General features: G+C 39.9%; 2 protein-coding genes across 7 annotated transcripts in view; both read left to right on the top strand.

The window, feature by feature from the left end:
• PTPN4 (protein tyrosine phosphatase non-receptor type 4) overlaps positions 1–8,488 on the top strand; it is a 110,039-nt gene extending 101,551 nt beyond the window's left edge. For all 5 annotated transcript variants that reach the window (XM_088168251.1, XM_088168252.1, XM_088168254.1 and 2 more), the window contains one exon: positions 1,956–8,488. In XM_088168251.1, coding sequence (XP_088024377.1) covers positions 1,956–2,042 — 87 coding nt within the window. In that variant the 3' untranslated portion in view covers positions 2,043–8,488. The remainder of the gene's footprint in view (positions 1–1,955) is intronic.
• Positions 8,489–11,197: 2,709 nt separating this feature from the next.
• The window catches only part of EPB41L5 (erythrocyte membrane protein band 4.1 like 5), a 53,394-nt gene continuing 44,059 nt past the window's right edge, over positions 11,198–20,532 (top strand). Inside the window, exons 1-2 of one of the 2 annotated variants that reach the window (XM_014871727.2) lie at positions 11,198–11,264; positions 12,050–12,234. In XM_014871727.2, coding sequence (XP_014727213.2) covers positions 12,055–12,234 — 180 coding nt within the window. In that variant the 5' untranslated portion in view covers positions 11,198–11,264; positions 12,050–12,054. Of the gene's footprint in view, positions 11,265–12,049; positions 12,235–20,532 lie in introns of those variants that run through there. The other variant, XM_088168255.1, reaches the window with a different exon arrangement.

Genomic DNA, 20,532 nt, shown 5'->3' on the forward strand with positions numbered 1-20,532 from the left:
TGACTTAAAGGGAAATTATCAGAGAAATAATATTTGTAAAAATCAGTGTAATTAAATCTCATGCAAGATGCATCAAAGCAATCAAGTACACTTTTGTCTAAGAAAATAACTTACTAAAGGATTCTTTTGGGGCTTTCATGGCATTTGATATACCTTAAGATACCAGAATTTTTCATGCACCTCTAATGTTTGGGTTGTGTGAGATAATTCATGTATTATATTTCAGATTTCTTAGAGTTTTAGAACAGATTTAGAAATTTGTTATTGTATCAATCAGGTATTGCTTATCTCTAAGAATAGTTTGTGTTTATGTTTTAGGAAGTACCTGAAAAAGCTGAGTTGTGTTTTCTTTCAGAAAGAAAAAAAAATGCTTGGATTTTCAGTTGTTCCAAACTTTGGATAGCTCCAGGTTTTTGGTTTTTTGTTTTTTTTTTGGAAGAGTAATCATGAGTAATTGATGTAGTTTTATTCATAGTATGCAGCATTTAGAGAGAAAGCATCTTAGAGGAGAAAAGGCACTATATCCAGTATCAAATCACAATTACTTGAAGGTAGTTACTCACTGTAGTAATTTTCATGTCTCTGCTGCTGTTCCTCTAATACAATTTGAAGAAAACTTTTTTGTTCTTCAGAGTATTAAGGCTGACAAAAAGTATGTATGCGTCTCCATTTCTGGGTCATCAGTCATTCAGTGCTGCTGAATTCATGTTCCAGTACTCATGTTTCGCTAAAAGATTGTTGTATTCGGGTAGTATAGGAAGGACAGGAAAGGTGATGATACATGAAAAATAGCAAAGGATGGCCCTTGCTGTTTGTGACAGTTCTCCAGGATGGATAGCTGTCTCTACCATGTGTAGAGGGGAAGAAAGTGTTATTAGTAAACGTAGAGTTGCAGTGTTTCTTAGAAAACAAAAAATGTCCAGGTTCAGTGAAAAGCAGGTGTTTAGTGCATCGGAGGGAGAAGGTCTGCGGAAGGAATTGGGTTTTGCAAGGTTCCATGAACATGAGCCGTTCCCGTGCCTCCCTTGGCACCTGGAGCTGGGTTCGCTCGCTGTCCGCAGGGGGGCGCTGTGCACGGCCAGCTCCGGCGGCCCCGGGAGCGCTGGGGACAAACGCAGATTTTACACAGCTGGAGAGAAATGAGCTATTCCATATGCACGCGACAGGACAGCCAATAGTGGTTGTAGTGCTAGATATGTTAGTGTGCCCTTCTAGGATCTGACAGCACTAACTGCTGCACAGAGAGGGCTGTTCCACAGCACCGACAGTGTGGGACAGCGTGCTGGATTTCTAACCATAGAGACATTGTGCAGGATGCAATGTGAGTTGTGGCACTTTGCCTTTATTTCGGTTTGTTTTCATTATGTTCTAGTTTAATTACTGTCGGGTTTTTTAATTATTATTTGTATAAAATAAACTGTTAGTCACCTCTGTGTATGCAGATGGTAGACTTGGATGCATTGAAGAGTTAGATGTTATATAATGTTAAAAAACAGGAGGTCTGGGTCCTTAAAACATGAAACAGTTTTCCTTTAAATCAGATTCTGTCAGGGAGGTGCCAGTAGCATGCCTGAGTTAATGTAAGTATGAAAAAGTGCTTTGAAACTCTGGCTTCTAAATCCAAAGGTGTGGAAACCTCAGGTCAGTGAAATTTCAGCAAGAAAATAAAGAGCAGGAAATTACTAAATAGGTGATGATGTAATAATAATACTGAGGTTTTGGGTATGACTTTTGGTATATATTTCAAAGTGCCACTCATCCTATTCTTCCATTGAGAAACAAAATGCTCTCATCTAAAGTTCCTTTTGTATTGTGTTTCCTAAACTAACTTTGAAGCACAGTTCTTGGCCCATCAATAGAATGGGGTGGGGAAATCTCAGAGGTCTTTTCTGTTTCCAAATGACATTTTTCAATTGCATTTCTTTTCAATTTACTGAATCTACTTTCCTTTTCAGAGTCAGTACCGATTTGTATGTGAAGCTATTTTGAAGGTGTATGAAGAAGGATTTATTAAACCTTTACAAGCATCACTGCATAAGTAAAGAGCAAAAAACCTATGATATCAATTGAGGAATCCTGTCCTCTATAATGAACTGGCAACATTCTTTGTGCCATAATACTGCTTGCAGGAAATGATAGTGAAGTACAGCAAAGAATTGACAAAGGACTTTGAAAACTTCAGCACTGTTGCACTTTACGTTGAAACAAAATCAGTCTCTGAAACTCTTCTAACCTTCATCTGTTTGAAGACTTTATTTTCGTGATTTGCTCCAAACAAACCATAAACTGAAAGAACTAATTGTGTTCAGGGTAATCTACGATATTTCATTGTAGTGCCATATACTGCGCTTCTGGTTGAATTGCTACAAACAAGGCTTGGAATTATTTCACTCTGTTTTACACCCATTTCTCTTAAAATGGAAAACAAATTTTAAAATACACTAAGCCATGGTCTTTTTCCAGTGCTAGGTTTATTTACTATGTACAGACTCTCACAGTTTTGTTTTTTACAACATTAGCAATATTGCCAATACTAGATAGATACACACTGCCTACTGATGCAGCACACTTTGTCCTACACCCTTACTAGAGACCAGCTGGTTGTTAGAGGAGAGCTGGCGTCTGTTAACCCAACAGTAGCTGCATAATGCCCACTTACCAGCATCTTGTACAAAATAATAAAAATTTTTAAAAAAACAACATATAAATAAACAGCATTTCTTTGGCACAGCTTGTGTGTCATACACTGGTGTATTCTGGTTCGTGTGACTTCAGATTATGTGATGGGAACTAGTGCATGCATTATGTCTTAACCCCTTAAGTGCCTTGAGACTTACAGCGTACATCCAGTGAAAGGCACTCATGATTCCATGGGGGTGGTATTGTCCTGTCATATTTATCTTAATGGGTTCAGATTTTTAAAATGGCCCTTGGTGCTTGGAATGTGTTACCACAAGGGGTCATGGAAATACCATTCCCTCTTTCCTTATACAAGTTCCTGTGTGCTACTCTGTAGCAAAAGCACCTCTGCCAACTTAATGAATGAGCATTGTATGCTGCTGTGTTGTAATTATATGACAAATCTGACACATTCCTTCATTCCTTCCAACTAGTAACTTACTAGCATCTTACTACAAAATGCTGGTAGGTCATTAGAAGCTGATACCTTGTTTTATCCTTTTATTGAGAATAGCTGTTTTACTCAATTAGACATAACTCTTTAATAGCACTGATAATTAAGTTGAACTTACAATCAGATGTGATTTAATTCCATTACCTTCTAACTAACTTGTTAAGTCCTCATAGTTGATTTCAAGCCATGTTCGTACAGGTCTGCCTTTTATTTTCTTTTGTTTGGAGGGGAGGAGGGAGGAGAACACTATGAAGTTATCCCAGAACTTAATTTAAATTTCATAATTACCCCAGTCACCTTCTGTTATGCTTGTGCAAAATTATTCCAGTTGGTATGGGTTGCTTCTTATTTAAGTAGGTAGAAGATATGTAAGAAATGTCTGTCTGATACAGTATCTGAGCTCATTCTAAAGATGCACAAGTGTCCCCATTTTCTAATACTTTTCTAGTATAGAGAAACCAAGTCAGAAGCAAGGTACCCAGTGTAATATACTGTAAGAAAAAAAACAGTCACTTATTTGACTGCCCTGTGACAGCATAACGTTGTGCCCTCTATTTAAAAGTTTTAATTTATTGTATTGGTTTCTTGAAAATGTCTATCCATTAAATTTTGTTGTAAGCTATATATATAGCATAGAATTAAAATGGAAAGTTCTACGCTAAATAATTTTTAACTATTGAAGAATTATATTGTATAATATACTGTGTTTATGGACATTTGAAACAGATCAGCTATGAACTATTAAATGAAAAGGGATTCAGGCAATGTGAAATCCTGGCTTATGACTTAGTAATGAACAAGAACCACAATGCCAAATGGAAGATAGAGTTTTAATATTTTTAGAAAACAAAATAATATTAGTAGAGCTGTGGCTCTGTTACTTATATTTCTAGATTTGATGCTTAAGTCAATGTTATCCCTCAGTGAAAAATAAATTTTACAAGAATCTCTGGATCTGAACTGAACTGAAAAAGACTAATATGGTAGCTTTAATCTCAGTTATATTTTCAGCCATTTGCAACAAATAAAGAATTTTTAAAAAGAATTTTAAACTTCTGTATGATTAGGTTATTAGCTGAGTTTCTGGCTAGTTAGAAAGTTATATTGAACTCAGCACTTAATGACCAAAAAGTAAAATAATTCATCCATTATACTGAAAGAAATTTTCTTCTTAGTTAAATTGTAAACAAAAATAGCATTTGCCCTGTTATTCTGAGGGAAATCCGAAATTGAGGTTATAGCAGCATTATATAGCATTGGTATGTCACATATTTAAATATTCTTACGTAAAATTGCCATAGCAGTTCGAGTTCAAAAGTCCCATTTATACCACAATTAAGTGTGGCATATGTATTTATTGTCTGTCATTACTATTTTGATTACAAACACAGGCAAGAATAATAGGTCTCTTCAAAATTTTCCTCTGCACTGATTTGTAGTTTATTAACTAGCTGCACTGGGGAAAAAATTGGAACAAAGTACCTATTCTTAATTAATAGGCCATCAGCAACTCAGTCAGTGGCTTTTGGCTTCTCCAAAGCCAGGATAAAGGTAACCAAAAACTGCTTGGGACAGAGAATAGCACTGAAGCCTTTCTGCACCATAAATCAGTAATTTAAATTTTTCTACCTGTTGTGGTATAAATGGCCTTTAAAATATTTTTATATGGCCAAAACAAGCAAAACTGCTTAATATTTTACTTTGGGTTATGAAGATCTGTATCATCCTTAAGAGTTTTTTAAAGAAGTTTTTGTATGTTTCATGCTGTACAAAACATGAATGTATCTTTCGGACATAATGACTTATAGACCTGTATGTGATTGGTGTTATGACTGTTGGATTTTATGAATAATTATTTTCATACCATTTGATTAGGAAAAATGTTGGGTGGGTGTGGGAAAGAGTATGTTTCTAACACTTCCATGATACAAATCCAGTTTAAAAAAAAAAAGTAGTTTTCATTGTAAATAAGAGCAATATTATGACAATTTTGTGCCAATGTTAAATGTTAAGATTTTTGTTTTTACTTTTAGGTTCGGATTGAAAACTACCACTACCATCTCTTGTTTAAAATGGATTTGGAAGGGTTTTTTTAGTAGAAAGATATGGGGCTCTAGTGGGGGCTTTGAGTGTTTCCTGGGAGCATTTTTTATTTTTGGTAAATATGAAATAAGATACAGGTATTGTTTGATAAACCACCTACAGATTGTCAGCCAGTCCACTTTGAGAAATACTGCATTAGATATCCCAGATAACTTAGAGCTGAAAATTAATTTATCCTGGGTTTGGAAGCGTTTGGTATTTTCAATCACTTGTAGGTCTTAAGTATTAAAATACTGCTTTTATCCATTTTATTTTAATCTAGTCTCTCTCAGTTATGAAAGAGAATATCTGGGGTTTTTTCTCACTAGATTTAATGCTAGCTGACATTTCTTCCACGTTTCTGTGTTAAATCTCAAAAGCTTATATGCCGTATAGATAAAGCAGTAACACTTCTTCTACAATATCTGATTACAGTCTGGCACACCATCTAGTAAAGAAGAGGTGAGAAAGCAGTTGGGACATTAAGGAACATGAGGAGTTTATTGTGGAACTTGTGTGGCTGGCAACTTTCCATAGTGACCTTCCAAAAAGCTTCATGGTACCTGTGGAAGGGCCAAAATGCAGCAGATGTGCTGCAGTTGCACTGCCCAGGGAAACGGGAAGAAGGGAAGGTCTGGCATAGAGATGTTGGAGCTCCAGGTATGCTGTGGAGCTGAATTATGTGATATTTTTATGCTTATGCAGTGTGTGTGCAGGTGTGTGGGCGATGTTTGATGGCTCAGGGAATTAGCATGAGCATGAAAAGCTCTACAGATCCACCAATTTCCAAGCAAAAGAAGGTTGTCCAGTACATATGCTGTAGTTTTGACTGTAGAGCCACTATGCAGGCAATCAGCCCCTCGGCCCTGATGATAAAAGGAGTGATTTGGTTATGTTCCACATGAAAATTTTGCATATTTGGACTTCTGCCAAGTAGAGGAATGATGTCCTCTAGAATCAGTTGCGGTCTTTTTGTAGCTCACATCTCAGGTCTTCAGTTGGCTGGGTTGGGTGTATTTGCCAATTTTAGTACCCATCTTTTGTCTTGAGACTGAAAAAGTTCTTCCCCATTGCTACTTCTAGTAGGATCTAGTAATAAGATCTGGTAAAAACATACTCATTAACTGTGGATCTTGCATGAATATGCAGGGATTTATAATTAGAGGTGATTGGGAAGCTGTTAGAAGGAGGAAGTGGTTGGTTTGTTTCAGTGTAACTGTTCTGTCCAGTCTCTGTTATCCCACTGCACTCAGTCACTTGTTTGTTTAGAAGTCTGCAAAGAAGGCCAGTTCCTTATCATTGGATTTTACATCTGTGCTTGTTACTCTCACAGGTGTCTATCTTTTCATAGGGCTTCTCCCACTACAAGTTTTGATCTGGTGCATAAGCTGTAAGTTCTGGCTATTGGCTTTGGTATGTTTTGCTCATCGAGATCTCAACTGTAAAAAGGAGAGATAAACTACTTGCTTTTAAAAAAATCCTGAAATATTCAATTTTTTAAATTCAGACATTTTGATTTTGCCTCATTTTAAAAAGCCACTAAAATATCTAATTCTAGTCTGCTGTAGCAAGAACGGTGGTTCACGGACTGGCTGGCAGCTTGTTGGTTGTCCTATTTCATATTTAGCAAGCTTACACATTTTAAAAGATAATTTTTTTCAAAGTGTTTTGATGTTTGAATAGTAGCACTTTATCTCATGCTTACTACTGACTGAACTATTAGACAAAATAAATTGAGTTTGGAGAGAGATACTTAATGGGTTCCTGTACAGAGATGATTCGGATTACACCCTGGTACAAATGCTTTCTTGTTGATTGTTCAGGTGTTTCTGAGGGATTTTCATAAAATAGATATTGATAACATAATTCTATCATCTCAATTTTCCTGTCTTAGTATGATTATGAAGCCTGCATTTGGGAAAAAAAAAACGAAAAAAGAAAAAAAACCGGTGCAAAATAGAAACTACAGGGTACTTGTAAATTTATCTCTGTCATCTCTCTCAGCTAGCTCCAAATTAGCTATGTTTACTGTAAATGTTTCTGCTAAGCATTATTTTAACATTAGATCAATTACCTGGAGATCAGTATTCTTTTCTTTTTTTTTTACTTAACTTATTTGAATTTTGATAACTAAAGATAATGCACAACAAAGTTTAAGGAAGTTGTTACCCTTTTGCACCGAGGCCAGGGGCCTGAGACATGAGTGAAAGGGTTAAGCAGTTTACGTTAAGCTGTTTTTTCTTTAACTAGAATATATCCACAAGGACTAGACTATAAATGATCCAGTGCAATTATCTCAGTACATTGGGGCACCACAGTAACAACTCATAATAATTTACAGGAAAATTAAGGTAAGAGAGTGAAGGTTTTATCTTATCCAGTGTATCCAGATTTGTTTTCCGTTTGGTTTGCTTCATTTACCAGTGATCCCATTTTAACCAGTCAATCTGGCAGGGCTGTTTGTGTCAGGTTTGGGATTTTTTTCTGTAACAGGTGCTATACTATGTGTAAATACAAAGGGAAGAGTATTATTTAGGTCATTATTAACAATCAGATGGTGGCAATATTTTTGCCAGTTACTTCTGGTTATTAATTTGCATTTTCAGCTGTGGCTTTCAGTTGTCAAATTTCATCTCAGTTTCATACTGCTGAATGATGGACTGCAAGTGTGGAGTAAATCATCTCAGAGTTGAACAGCTCTTTCGTTGTTTAGACTAACTCTTGTGTATCTTTTATTAATATTGGGGAGATGCAAAAGCTCTTCCCATAAGTAGACTTCTGCCTATAAATTTGTTTAAAAGCACATGAGGGGGAGGGAAAAAACAAACCAACAACCTAAATGGTCCATCTTGGCTAAGCAGCCAAGGCGGTTGGTGGAAAACGATGGAAACTTGAAATTGGTCAACACTGGACAATGTGAAAATAAATTCAGCTTTTGTCACTGCAGCTACTGTATGCTTTAAAGGGCCTTATGTATTTGTCCTCATTTTGATAAAATGAAATTTCTTGCCATTAAAATTATACACTAACTTCTACCGAAAACCAGCAGTTCCCAGGATAAATATGCTAATTAACATTTAACAAGTCTTGTTTTAGTCTTAAGTAAAATTTCATTCTATTATGTGAAAAAATGCTGTTATGCATATTTTGTGGATATATTTAATTTCAGTTGACAAATAGTTGTCTAGGTACAGACTTGAAAATATATATATAGTTTACTTGTGGATCTTAATTGTTTAATTGCAAAATAAAGATGTGCTTTAGTAATTTAAAGTTTTAATTTTCTTTTTTGCGATTTTCTTGCTACTGTACACATGGTTTTGCTGTGCGACATTTATATATGTCCAATGCCAGATAATGTTCACCTTGTATTTTCCTTCTTGTATGACATAAATACACCCCTATGGATTGTGCATTAGAAAAGGATGCAAATTATCAGGAATTATGTTGCTTGGTTAAAGCATCAGCCCGAGATTTTGCCTGAAAATATGTACATACTGCAAGGTTTGCCCTAATGGAATAATAACTTTTAAATTACATTTTATACAGTGAGTGAATTGGAGATGGTGTTCAGTAGAGATGATAATCTGATCAAAAAGCTGAGAGTATGATTAACACTGATGTGAAGAACAAAAATTCCAGATGAAAGCTTGTGATTAAATATTTGCTGCCAAAAAGTGAGGGGATGTTCAAAACAGAACCGGGTAAAGACAATGAAAGGACTTAGGAGGCAAGACAAAAATCTCAGGAGGGATGAGTATGTTCTTAATTCCACTGATAAATACAGGACTTTAAAGTGAGGACAGAGTGTTTGGATATGAAGTACAAGATTATAGCAAAAATATAAGCTAGCGGGAAAGCACTTCAGGAGAAAAACAGATGTAAGAAGAGTCATTCCAATAGGAGATTTGTTTAAACTGGAATAGGAAGACTGGATATAAGACAAGTGACAAATAACACAGTTGAATGTGTGCTGTACATACTTGGACTGTATCTGAGTAGAAAATAGCGAGGAAGGAGTAGACTGTAATTACAGGAAGAGTAGCAAGAGGGTGGTGTGAAGTAGAAATTGCAAAAATGAGCAACTAAGTTTTTGTATCACTGAAGCTACAGGAAGGAAATAATTTCCCAAAAACATGGGAGCTTGTGAATGACTGGCTGAAAAGAAGCTCAATTTGAGGAATAGTTGAAGGTGGTTAGAAAATGTAGGGACAACGTCCGAGAATCAGGGAATTCTCCATAATTCTTTGTCGTAAAGGAGAATGTGAGCTGGTGTAGACTTCATAGCCACGAGACTGACATTTACCTGACAGATCTCCACTGCAAACTAAACATCTTTGATATTGGTTCGTTAATCTGCACTGAGAATTCATCAGGTATCTGCAAACCCTCAAGACAGATTATTTTTCCACGTTAAATATAGTAAGATTTTGTATGGTTTCTTTGGGAACTTTATTGCAAGCTCCCACAGGTATTTAATGACAGGCTACTGAGAGCAGGCATAGTCCCTGCTCCTGCGATAAAAAGTAGATATCTAAATCCTCCCTGTTTTGTGATTCACCTTTCTGAATAAATAAACAGGCACATGAACGTGAATCTCACCTTTCCTCGAAGCTCGCCCTGCTCCTCCCAGCGGCAGGAGAATGATCTGTTGTCAACAGACATTTAGTAAAATCAGCCTGTTGCTTCGTCAGCAAATGATGGACACTTACCTGGTAGCTTTTTTAATTTTTCCCCCTATCTCCGTAAATGACATCAGGGGAACTCAACGTGTATTCAGGCACTGGAGCTGAGGTATTAATGTGGGGTTTATTATGCCAATTCCTCTGCCTGGCAGGGACTGACCGGGTGTCTCAGCCCGCCCTTCAGAGCTGAGTATAAAAAATGCTGTGTTATCTTTAGCCCAAGTATTTCTTTTCCCAGACTATTATGGCGGCTGGATTCCCAGTTATCCTGGGATTTTGAGGGTGTCTGGAGCTCCTTTACTCCGAGCTTTGTCACTTTTAGCTGACATTATGCACGGAGAGTTTATATTGCCTTTCCTGAGGTTTTCGTCAAATACTGTCTTGGACACAAATATTTATGTAATTAAAAAACCACAGTAAAGTGCAACCCTCTGTAACTGCCACCGAGGAGCGGGGCTTGTCCTTCGGGGCAGGATTAGCACGTCAAAAAAAAAAGAGATGTAGGGGCGGAGCACCGGCACGGGCTCTGTGTCTGTGTTTGAAGAACTTTAAAATGCAAACTGCAGTTTGTTGTCACAGCCTTATTTCAGTGTGTAAATACTAACAGTGTTCGTTTGTAGACAGCTCTGCTTTAATACACTGCTACCGCTATCCATTCTGATTAAAAATACGATTTTCTTACAAATTCTGTAGTTTAAGCGCGCGTTTGCCCAAAGGTTCCAGTTACCGCTGGGCAGCCGAGAGCTGGTCACAGTCCTTACCAAAGCACTGAGGCGAAACCTCCACGCCACAGTAGCAAAAACTCCACAACTTTTGGGAAATAATCGGAAACGCGTCCCGAAGGCTCAGTCCCCAGGGGTGCCACATCCCCGGGCACGCACCACAGCCTTCCCTCCCCGCCGCGGCCCCTCCGGCCGGCTCTGCCGCCCCCCCACGGGCGGCACGTGGTCCGCGCCGCGCCCCCCTGCCCCCCGCAGCGGCCCCTCCGCCGGGCGAAACCACCTGGCACGGGAGGGAGGGGGCGCCCCTTCTCCACCGGGCCACGCCCCGTTAAAGGGGCGATGGGCTCCCTGCGCGGAGGGAAGCAGAGCGTTCATTCTCCCGTCCGACCGTCGCCCTCCCTTCCCGCCGCCCTCCGCCTCCATCGCCGCGCCGCCACCGAGCAGGAGAGGGCGGCCGGGGGAGCCGCCAGGTGAGTAAGTGCGGGGGGAGGAACCGGCCGGCGCGTCGCTGCCCGTTTAAGGGCCTCCCACGTCGCTCCGCCATGTCCGGCGGCCCGGCCCTTCCCGAGGCTCCCTCACCGCCCCCTGCCCGCCCCCGGGGCCTGGAGGAGCCGCTGCGGGGACGCTCCCGCCGCCCCGCAGGTGAGCCCGGCAGGTGAGGCCGCCGCGGCCCCCGGGCGGGGCCGGAGCGCGGCCGCGGGCCCGGGGCGTTATGTAAGGGCAGGGGCACCGCGGGCGGGGGTCGGAGCGGGCGGGGAAGGCGCCGGGCGGGGCCGGGGCTCGGGCTCCTCTGGGGTCGACCCTCGGGCCGGGGCTGACTTCCCGCACAGCTCCGGGTGTGTGCCGGGAAGCGCCGTGCCCGAGGGGCGCCCGCTGGTCCTGCCAGAGCCATTCCTGCGCGGAAAGATGTGAGCGCGGCTCTGGGGCGGGAAGGGGCGCTTATCGCTTGTTTTCGATGGGAGAGGTGGAGTGTGTGAGCCAGGAAAGGAGCCGGTGGTATGCAGTGCTTAGTTGCTTCCCAGCTGTGGAAGGTCAGCGTCTTGAAGAAGCGCGCCGTGGTGTTTGTATTTTAATGAAAGATTGCAGGGAGCAGCAGGTGATCTGCACGATCGCTGTTTGTTTTCCTTAAGCGTATTTTCATATAGTCCCAAAAAGTCACCCAGCCGTCGTCAAAGTTCTGAGCTGGATTTTTTTCAAACACGTTCACAGCCGAGGACTGTGGGTGTTTAAAGTGAAAATCTGTTTGACTCTTTGACGTTTCTTTATCAAAGTCTGGGATTTTCTAAGAACTTAAGAGGGTTTTTTATCCTTTTTCTTTTTTTCTGGTTGAGTTTAAGTTAAGGGTTTTTTATTTGTTTGATTTGGTTTTGGAGTTTTTCTTCTGTAAAAAACTTAACCCTGTTCATTTTCTCTCTTGGATTTTGTAGCAAAGATGCTGAGCTTTTTCCGCCGCACGCTGGGACGCCGGTCCATGCGAAAGCATGCGGAGAAGGAAAGGCTGAGAGAGGCCCAAAGGGCTGCAACCCACATCCCTGCAGCTGGGGACGCCAAATCCATCATTACCTGCCGAGTGGCGCTGCTGGACGGCACGGATGTCAGCGTGGACTTACCGGTATGAGTGACCCTAGTCTGTTTTTGAAATATGTTTGGCTTGTGTTACTCTGATGTGGATTGCTCTTTGCTGTTGGCAGTCAATCTTGTGACTTGACGTCCACTATATTACTGCTCACGAGAAGATTCTGAAAGAATAGTTGACTTCGGTGTTCACTGAAATTCGGGTGTGTTTTGCTGGATGTCATCATGCCTTACGCACTGAACACTTTCTAATGTTTTAATGTAATTGTTGTGCTAAGGCTTAACTTAGAGCGGGTCACCTGTTGGGTGAAATGGCTTTTCGCTTTGGTGAGCTATCTATCTTGACAAAGAAGGTGAATCTCTTGGTTCAACTTGTTGAAGAGGAGGGATGAGCGGAAGTACTTGCAGGAATTTCTGTGTAGGTTGGGTTTGATCTGTTTTTGTGTCAGAGATGGATGCAGTTTTTCAGGCTAAGTTAAGAGGGGAGAGAAAGAGCAAAAATCTACTTCCTTCTCCTCCTCAGGGCAGAATATGTAGTAGGGATTGTCTCATAGAGTGGTGCTTTATTCGGAGTGAGGTGTTAGCCACTGTTTTACATTTCTAAAGCTTCCTTAATATGCACGTGCCTGTTCTGCTTGCCTAATTATATACCTGGTTTTGGCCAACAGAATGAGCAGTAGCACCAGAAGTTATGTGCTCTGTTTTTCCATTATCATGTGTTATAGTTGTTAGTGACTTGTTTTAAGCTCACAGAGCTGAGTATTAGGAAGTTAGGAAGGTGTGGGTCTGTGCCACCTAACTAGTACCAGAGGATTTTGGATGTAATCACAGTTGTGCTGGTGTTAGAACTGCTGGCTAGAAAGAAAAACCATCTCTAGACTGACTGCTCCACAGAACTCTTTCTTCCCTTTCTCTTTTAATCATGGAGCACAGGGAAGTCAGCTTGACTGAGCAGTGTTGTTGATGTAGTGAGCAGAAATAACTCTTGTGCTGTCCCAAACCCCACGTAATCTAGGGTTAGAGAAACCCTTTGGCGTCTTTAATTGCTAAATGACTGTACAGATAGGCGTTTATAGAGGGTGGTAAAATTAATTTGTAAATCTCTGAAGCAATGTAATTAATATATCCAGTGCTGCTTAGTGCCTAGGATGTTTGATTTGATGCCAGGAATGCCCACAAACACTTTATAGCAAGAGTTAACACTTAAAAAGTACTCAAGTTTAAATTGATGTCTCTTCTTAACCAGAGCAGTAATCTTTGGAGCTGGAGTCGGCTCTGTAGGCAAATTCCTGGCGGCTCTAACAACATTTCTAAGGCTTTGAGGAGCATAAATTGAACCTGAAGAGGTGTCACAACCTGCCACCTGGCCTATAAATCTCAGGCCAGGGTGCAGTAGTAACTATTTGCTTCTACAAGAAACTCTTTTCACTCTTTTCACTTTTCTTTAAAAATCAATATGGATTCTTGACTGTGGGCATCTAATTTATGAGTAGCAGTAACCAAATATGCTAAACTGACATAGCCAGATGTGGTAATTACAGTGCATCATCAGTGGCTGACATGTGCGAGTTCCTTCAATGATTAAAGTATAATAAATTAAAAGTAAATTAAATGTTTTGATTTCAGACTTCCTAGAGTGTTTATTCTTGCTTCTTCACTTGCATCATTTTGGGGTTGACTCTTAAAAAGGAAAGAAAAAAGGGTAGGGGAGACAAGAGATTAAATGGGGGGGTACAAAATCCTGGCAAAACAACATCAGTTTCTAAAATGTAAAGTTGAAATTAAAAATACCTGTGTATTTTTTTTTTTCTTTTACAAAACTTTTCTTTGAGAATCTTTGTGCTCTTTGAGCTAAGATCTTTTCCAAGACTGGTACTGTTACTTTATTGGCAGTAAATTTTCTTAAAAATGAACTCTTTCTCTCAAAGAGGTGCGCCCTGGTCTGCCAGTTCATTTGTGTACAGTCACATTATCTGCCTAACCACTGTGAAATTGTTTTATTAAAAAGATAAATAACAAAGCTTTTCTTAAGAAGGACTCATATAGCAAATAGGTTAGTTCACAGCCAGAGAAAGGGTTGTCTTGGCAGGAATGAATGCCATACCTTTTTTAATCCATGGCTACACAAATACTTCACAGTGGCATAAGTTGTTGCTGCCACAGGAAGATGTTGCTTTCGTTATTGCGTTTGTCCTTGTTTTCTCATACCCCTTGGCAGAAGAAACAGTTTTTTAGCAGCCAGGCAGTAAGCTAAGTCAAGAAAATGCTGTGGCTGAAAATAATCAGTATAATTTCATTATGTAGTTTCCAGCTGGAGCGATTCTCCAATCTGGTTCCCCATGTGCCTCCCCAAATGTGGTGAAGAAGCACTTAGAGGTGATACCAGGCTTAAGTTTGCTCAAGATTCTGTTGAGCTGTAGCCTTACAGAGAATTTTTTACTGAGAAGGGTATTCTGGATTTAAAATCATTGATATAATTGAACCTGAGATTGCTGAATTTTTCCTTAACTAAAAAGAAGAAAAGGAAAGACAGAAACAGCAACAAGAAGCAACCACAAGGGACGTGCCCATGTAAGCCAAACACATTTGAGATTCATTAAGTAGCAAAGACTGATATTGTACAATTGTTGACAGTAAGACAGAAGGAATAGGTTGTAAACGGTACAGTTGAGATTTAACTTATTAGACTCAGAAGCAGGATTTGAGCAGTAACTCTGCTTTTTGTCCACTGATCTTATCTTTGGTGTCTGTCAAGCCACTTAATCTTTCTGCTTTTCTATGTCTTCTGTTGTTTTTAATTAGAAAAATGCCTGACTTGAACTTTTCACCAAAGCTGCAGTCATATACAGTGCTCAGACTGGATTCTTTGCAAGAATCTACTGCTTGTGTAGCTATGTCAATGACTGAAGAATGTCAGTGTCATGTATACTATTTACTGATACCTTAGTATGTTCAAAATGGGAGGCATGAACTTAATGTGAGTTATCAGTGTTCTTTTGGGCTTTGGGGCAGATTGAAAGGCGTCAGGTTTTTCCCCACAGCTTCATCTCAGCTTTAAAGTTGTGTTTTGATCTGGTGGTTTTCCTCATCTCTCTTTCCTATCTTTTGAAGTTTTATGTTTCTCCAAATGCATTCAGCCATTTTTACAGACATATGCTTAGTGAAACACTAAGAAGCTTGCTACTTCATTTATCTTTTTAAAGTTTTTATAGAATAGATGTTGTCTGTAAATGCTGCTGGTGATGTTGTTCATTATATATTCTGCTTTTCTGTTAACTTGAGTTCAGCTTGGGCAAAAGTCAGGTTATGCTTTTTCTTCCAGTTGTTTAAGATCTGTGGGTGGAATGTTTGCTGAGTAGTATGCATGGTGAGAGACAAGAACTCCGTTTCTCTGACATCCCTTATCTTACTTTTCATCCTGTTCCCATGCAAAACTAAACTGCATCTTCCCCCACTGCACCTCTGGAATTCCCAAAGCTCAAAAACCATGAATAGCCCTGTTTTATTACCTGAAGATTCCATCAGCTCAGTCATACCAGTCTGGTCTGTCAAGGGAAGCCCTCAACAGCTGGAATATTGGCTCTCATGGTGCTCATGGTTTATGAGGAAAGACAAGTTGGTGAGGGGAAACTTGAAAGTAGAAAGTTTTTATCTGGGGTCACCAACAATTTATGAAATAATTAGGAACAAAAATGTTTGTCAAGAATTTGAAATAAAGTGCTGTTTTAAGTAATAGAGAGCTCCAGAGGATTTTAAAATCAAAATATTTTAAAATTTAGTATTTGTTTAGCCAATTCTGTGCTATCCATAGTAGTAATTGAGAGAGGGGAAAGATAACGTAGATGGGGAGAGAAATGACATAAATAATGTAAATACATGCACTCGGAATATGCCTATTTTTAAAAATTTTTGGGTTGCTTTTTATGGGGTAACAAGGTCAGCCGTACAAGAGAGACAGATAGTAAGTACAGGGTCTTATGGAAGCAAAACTGTACTTTGTGGAAGCCAGAAGTGTTTCAGTAAAAAAACCTGACCCTGCCTAACCCACAATTTACATAATCTTCTCATGGATAATGGAGTGTTAATTGTATTCCAGTTTCTGTAAGTGTAAAGTTTTACCTAAAAGCTTCCTGGTGGTATAAGATGAAAGACGGAAATAATGAGAATGGATGCTCTCTGAGTAGTTTTTTATCTTGGAATATTCTTTATTTACACATGCATGAAATTTGATATGGAGGTTGCAAAATGAGATGGTTTTGTCCTTATTCTAATGAACTATCACTGAAACAAGGTCTTGTATAAACCAGTCCAAGGGCTGTGTGTAATAGTGGGATTGAACTAAGCTGTTTAGACTTTGGGAGTATAAAAGAAGATAGAAAAGGGCTGTATCTGTAGTGATTATTTTAAATAAACTTAAGAAATCTATCTGTAATGCAAAAATCATTAAGGAGTGCCAATGACTTTTTGTTTGGAGAGAGATGATTTGTGTTGATCCAACTACAAGATCAGAGATGCATTGTGATAGTTGATTTTACTCAGTAATCCACTCTGGTTTATTAAAAACTTGTAGAATATTTATGGCCACTTGCTGAATATTTGTGGATGTAAATATGAAATACATAATGCTGTTCCTGGCATGGATGCTGATTAACAAGAAAATCTAATACTGCTAAAAATGTTGGAAAACCAGTTATCAAATAAAATGAGTACTCTGAGTGTTCAAGGCTGAAGGCTAAAATTTCAAAATAAAGCTCAGCTGACAAAAGTAGTAATAACACGAACATTTGAGCATGCCCATTTTTGTGTGTGTTAAGGCAATAAACTTTTGAATTAAAACTTTATTTCCCATGTGATCTTCTGTCTGAAAGTATTGACATGCTTTTGAGTGTTTGCTTAAACTTCTAAGTTCTAAAGACTTTCAAGGGGCTGAAACTGGGCAGAATCAGTGGTGAGCCGTGTGTTCCAAAGCAGAGGTGCTGTCTGTGTGTGTGGGGGGCCCGGCTGTAGGGCAGGGTGAGCCAGTGATTCCTGGGGTGCCAGGCTGAAATTCCTGGTGAGATCCAGCGTCAGCCAGGGGATGCCGAGTCGCTGTGCCCGTGTGAGCAGCACAGGCTGCCTGCACCGAGTCCTGCTCACAGCCCAGCCGCTGCAGGGCCGTGGCAGCTGAGCTTTCAGTCTTGATGCAATGCTCCGTGCCCTGGCACTGTTGGAAGGGAGCAGCTGGCAGCAATCTGTGCTGCCACAATGTTTGTGGGGCTGGTGCTGTAGGCTGGTTTAGTTGCCTGAAAGTTTCGCATTCTTAACTCTTAGCAAATTTTATCTGAAGTCCTGCTTTCCTACTGAACTGTCCCTGCAAAGAGCTCAAAGGCTTGGGACTGTCTGCTGTCCTTAATCAGAGTGCTCATGAGAAACCTGCAGGTGGAACACCAAATAAAACTGGAATGTTTGACTGTATCATGGAGGAGGCATTTAATCTGTAAACCTTAATGCTGAACAAGTGATTTGGGTATATTGTGTATCTGAAAGAATTAAAGAATTGGTTAAATCTAATTGATAGTTAGAAGATAAAAACTTTCAGGAAGTTGAAACAGAGACTGCTACAAAATAAACTGACAGGTATTTTGAGTCTTTGTCTTATAATAGGGTAAATAAGCCTGAGCACAGTACATTAAAATCCTTCTACCTAGCACTCTAATGAATGTACGATAAGGATGGATATTGAAGTCATTTCTTTGTTATGAGGATTTTTGGGAAATGCCTTATTTCTCCAGAGAATAAAAGAACAAAATATTTAATCTCAAATGCTTGCCTTCCTATATTTGTGAGACACTGAGTAAATAGAAGTATTGATAAGCTGTGTCTCTGGAGGTAGAAATTCTCCCCAGCCTTCCAGCCTGCAGAGTTTTATATTCAAAGGTGTGTATGGCAGTGTCGTCAAAAACTGAGGGTAAACCAGAGAGAGAAGCAGAACTAGTGTTTTGCTGCCGGTGGTATCTTTAGATTAATGAAAAACTTGACTGGAGAGTTTGGAAGATTATTTGTAGGACTGATGCTTGGAGTTTGAGGAGCAGCTCCATTTGTAGGTCAGTACTTAAAACCATAAGAAGATCAGGATGGTACAAATAATGTGTACTTCTAACACTGCCTTTGTAAAGATAAGGGGTTTTAACCCTCCAGTTCTCCAGCAAACCTTAATGGTGTTAACTATAGGCACTGTTTGCGTGATATTGAGATGAAATCTTCCTTTAAAGCTCACTGTTGGAGCTTTCTTATGGCTTAGTTATTCGAAACCTGTGGTTTCTGGGAAGAGGATTTAGTTCATTAAAAAAATGGACAGGCTCATCCACTGCTTCTGTGCTGCTGTGGTCTGCAAACATTCATAGGTGACATCCTAGCAACTGGGTAGCTGTAAATTCTGAATAGGGATCCATACCTTCTGCCTTTGTGTGTGTGTGTGTGTGTAAATAGTACATTTTTAAGGCGGCTCGTATGCATATGAGTGGTAACTCTCCTGATGAGTTGACAAAAGCCAGGAAGGGACGTTTTTGCCACGTGGTATCTGTTGAGCACAATAGTTACTGTTAGGTACTGTTAATAAAAATATTGACCTGATCATTTGAAGAAGTCTGAACAAAAAGTATAGCTGAAAAGATGCAAGGAATAGTAGGTCCTGTGAAGGTAATGCTTATTCACCTACTTTTTTTCCAAAGGTCATCTTGTATAGGGCTCTCCATTTCTTCACAAAGAAAGAAATAAACAGGAAAGATTATTTTCTGATAAACATTTTAATTAGTAAATTTATTAGGTGGGTATCTTGGTTTGGGTTTTTTTTTTTTCAAGTTTTAGGGAAAAAAATAAACACTTTGCTGCAATTAAAAACTTTAACTGAGCCATTCAGCTGGTGCTCATCCAGCACAAGCTCTTCTCTAGTTACTGTGAGTTTGTGTTGCTTCTCCAGTGCTGGTCTATGCTGCCTGCTCTTGGACTGAAAGTGGCTTTGACATCAGGCAGGTTTGGAGCACCTGGCTGGCTTATCCTCGTGGATGCGTGTCCATGAAATAGCCGATACTCTGAGACCATCAGAGGAGGGTATAAATGCTGCCTTTCAGGTTTTAGGCAGTGACTGAGATGCCTGAGCCGAGGAGAATGTGTGGGGATCACCTTACCCCGGCAGTGAAGGGACAAACCAGCACGCCGAGGTGAACACCCAGCCTTGTTGCTGAGCTACCGGGGCTAAGCCCAGCCTTTGTAACACCCACTCAGCCAGCAATTGCAGTTATTAAGAGCAGCAGGAGATGTCATTAGTTGGGAGCATCCCTTTCATTGGGGGAAGGGGGGAGGCGGCCGGAGCCCATATGATTCATACCGAAGTGATCAGAAGATGCTTTTATCCAGTGTGGCAAAACCAGAAGTCCTGCCCTGTACATATGGTATATTTTATTTACGTTTTCCTGTTGTTGGTTCTCCTGCTGTGAGATGTTTGCTGTTGATTCCTAGAGAGAGTAGCAAACTCTGTAAATCAAGTAGGCAGGTTTTACTGAACTGCAAACCCATGAGAAGTTTAATTTGTGCCCTGAAGGGAGGACCAGCCACTGACTGGACTGCTTGTGAGTGGGGTTGTTAATAGTTCATCAGTAACCATTAAACAGTTTGAAAATATTTGTCCTTTGAGTGTAACCTGGGCTGTGCTGTAAGAGAAATAAAGGAGAGGGGAGAAAACAATGTTGAGACAACAGCAGGATAAAAATGTCACTTTCACAGAATCACAGAATATTCTGAGTTGGAAGTAACCCACAAAGATCATGGAGTCTAACTCTTAATGGCCCACACAGGGATTGAACCCACAAACTTGATGTTATTAGCACCAATGTTGCTATTAGAAAATTAAGGCAGTTTTCACAAAAAAAATGTAATGAAATTGTATCTTTGCTCTTTGAAAACTCTTGAGATCTGAATTTTATTGAATTCAAGGAAATTAATTTTTATTCATAGAAGTTGACTGGTTACAAAGCATTGGTACTTTTGGTTGCCGTTTGTTTAAGGAGGAAGGACTTTAGTAAGTAAACCATGTGTGACACTTCTGCACCAAGTACAGCTGCTGATGATTTAAGTCATATGCAAAGTAGTGCATAATTAATTCCATGTTGACATCCCTGGTGATTTAAACACCAGAAAACAACCAGAAGTACTGCAGATCTTTCCACAGCTGCTCCACTGCTTCTTTAGGGACTTTATCCCACATTAGTCATTCTGGGTCCAGTTAATCTTCAAGTCCTCTGCTGAGATTTCCGAAATGGTGAACACACTTTGAAAGTAATTTGACACTGCAGAAATT

This window comes from Sturnus vulgaris, chromosome 7, assembly GCF_052056855.1.
Source record: "Sturnus vulgaris isolate bStuVul1 chromosome 7, bStuVul1.hap1, whole genome shotgun sequence".
NCBI classification, from domain to species: Eukaryota; Metazoa; Chordata; class Aves; order Passeriformes; family Sturnidae; genus Sturnus; species Sturnus vulgaris.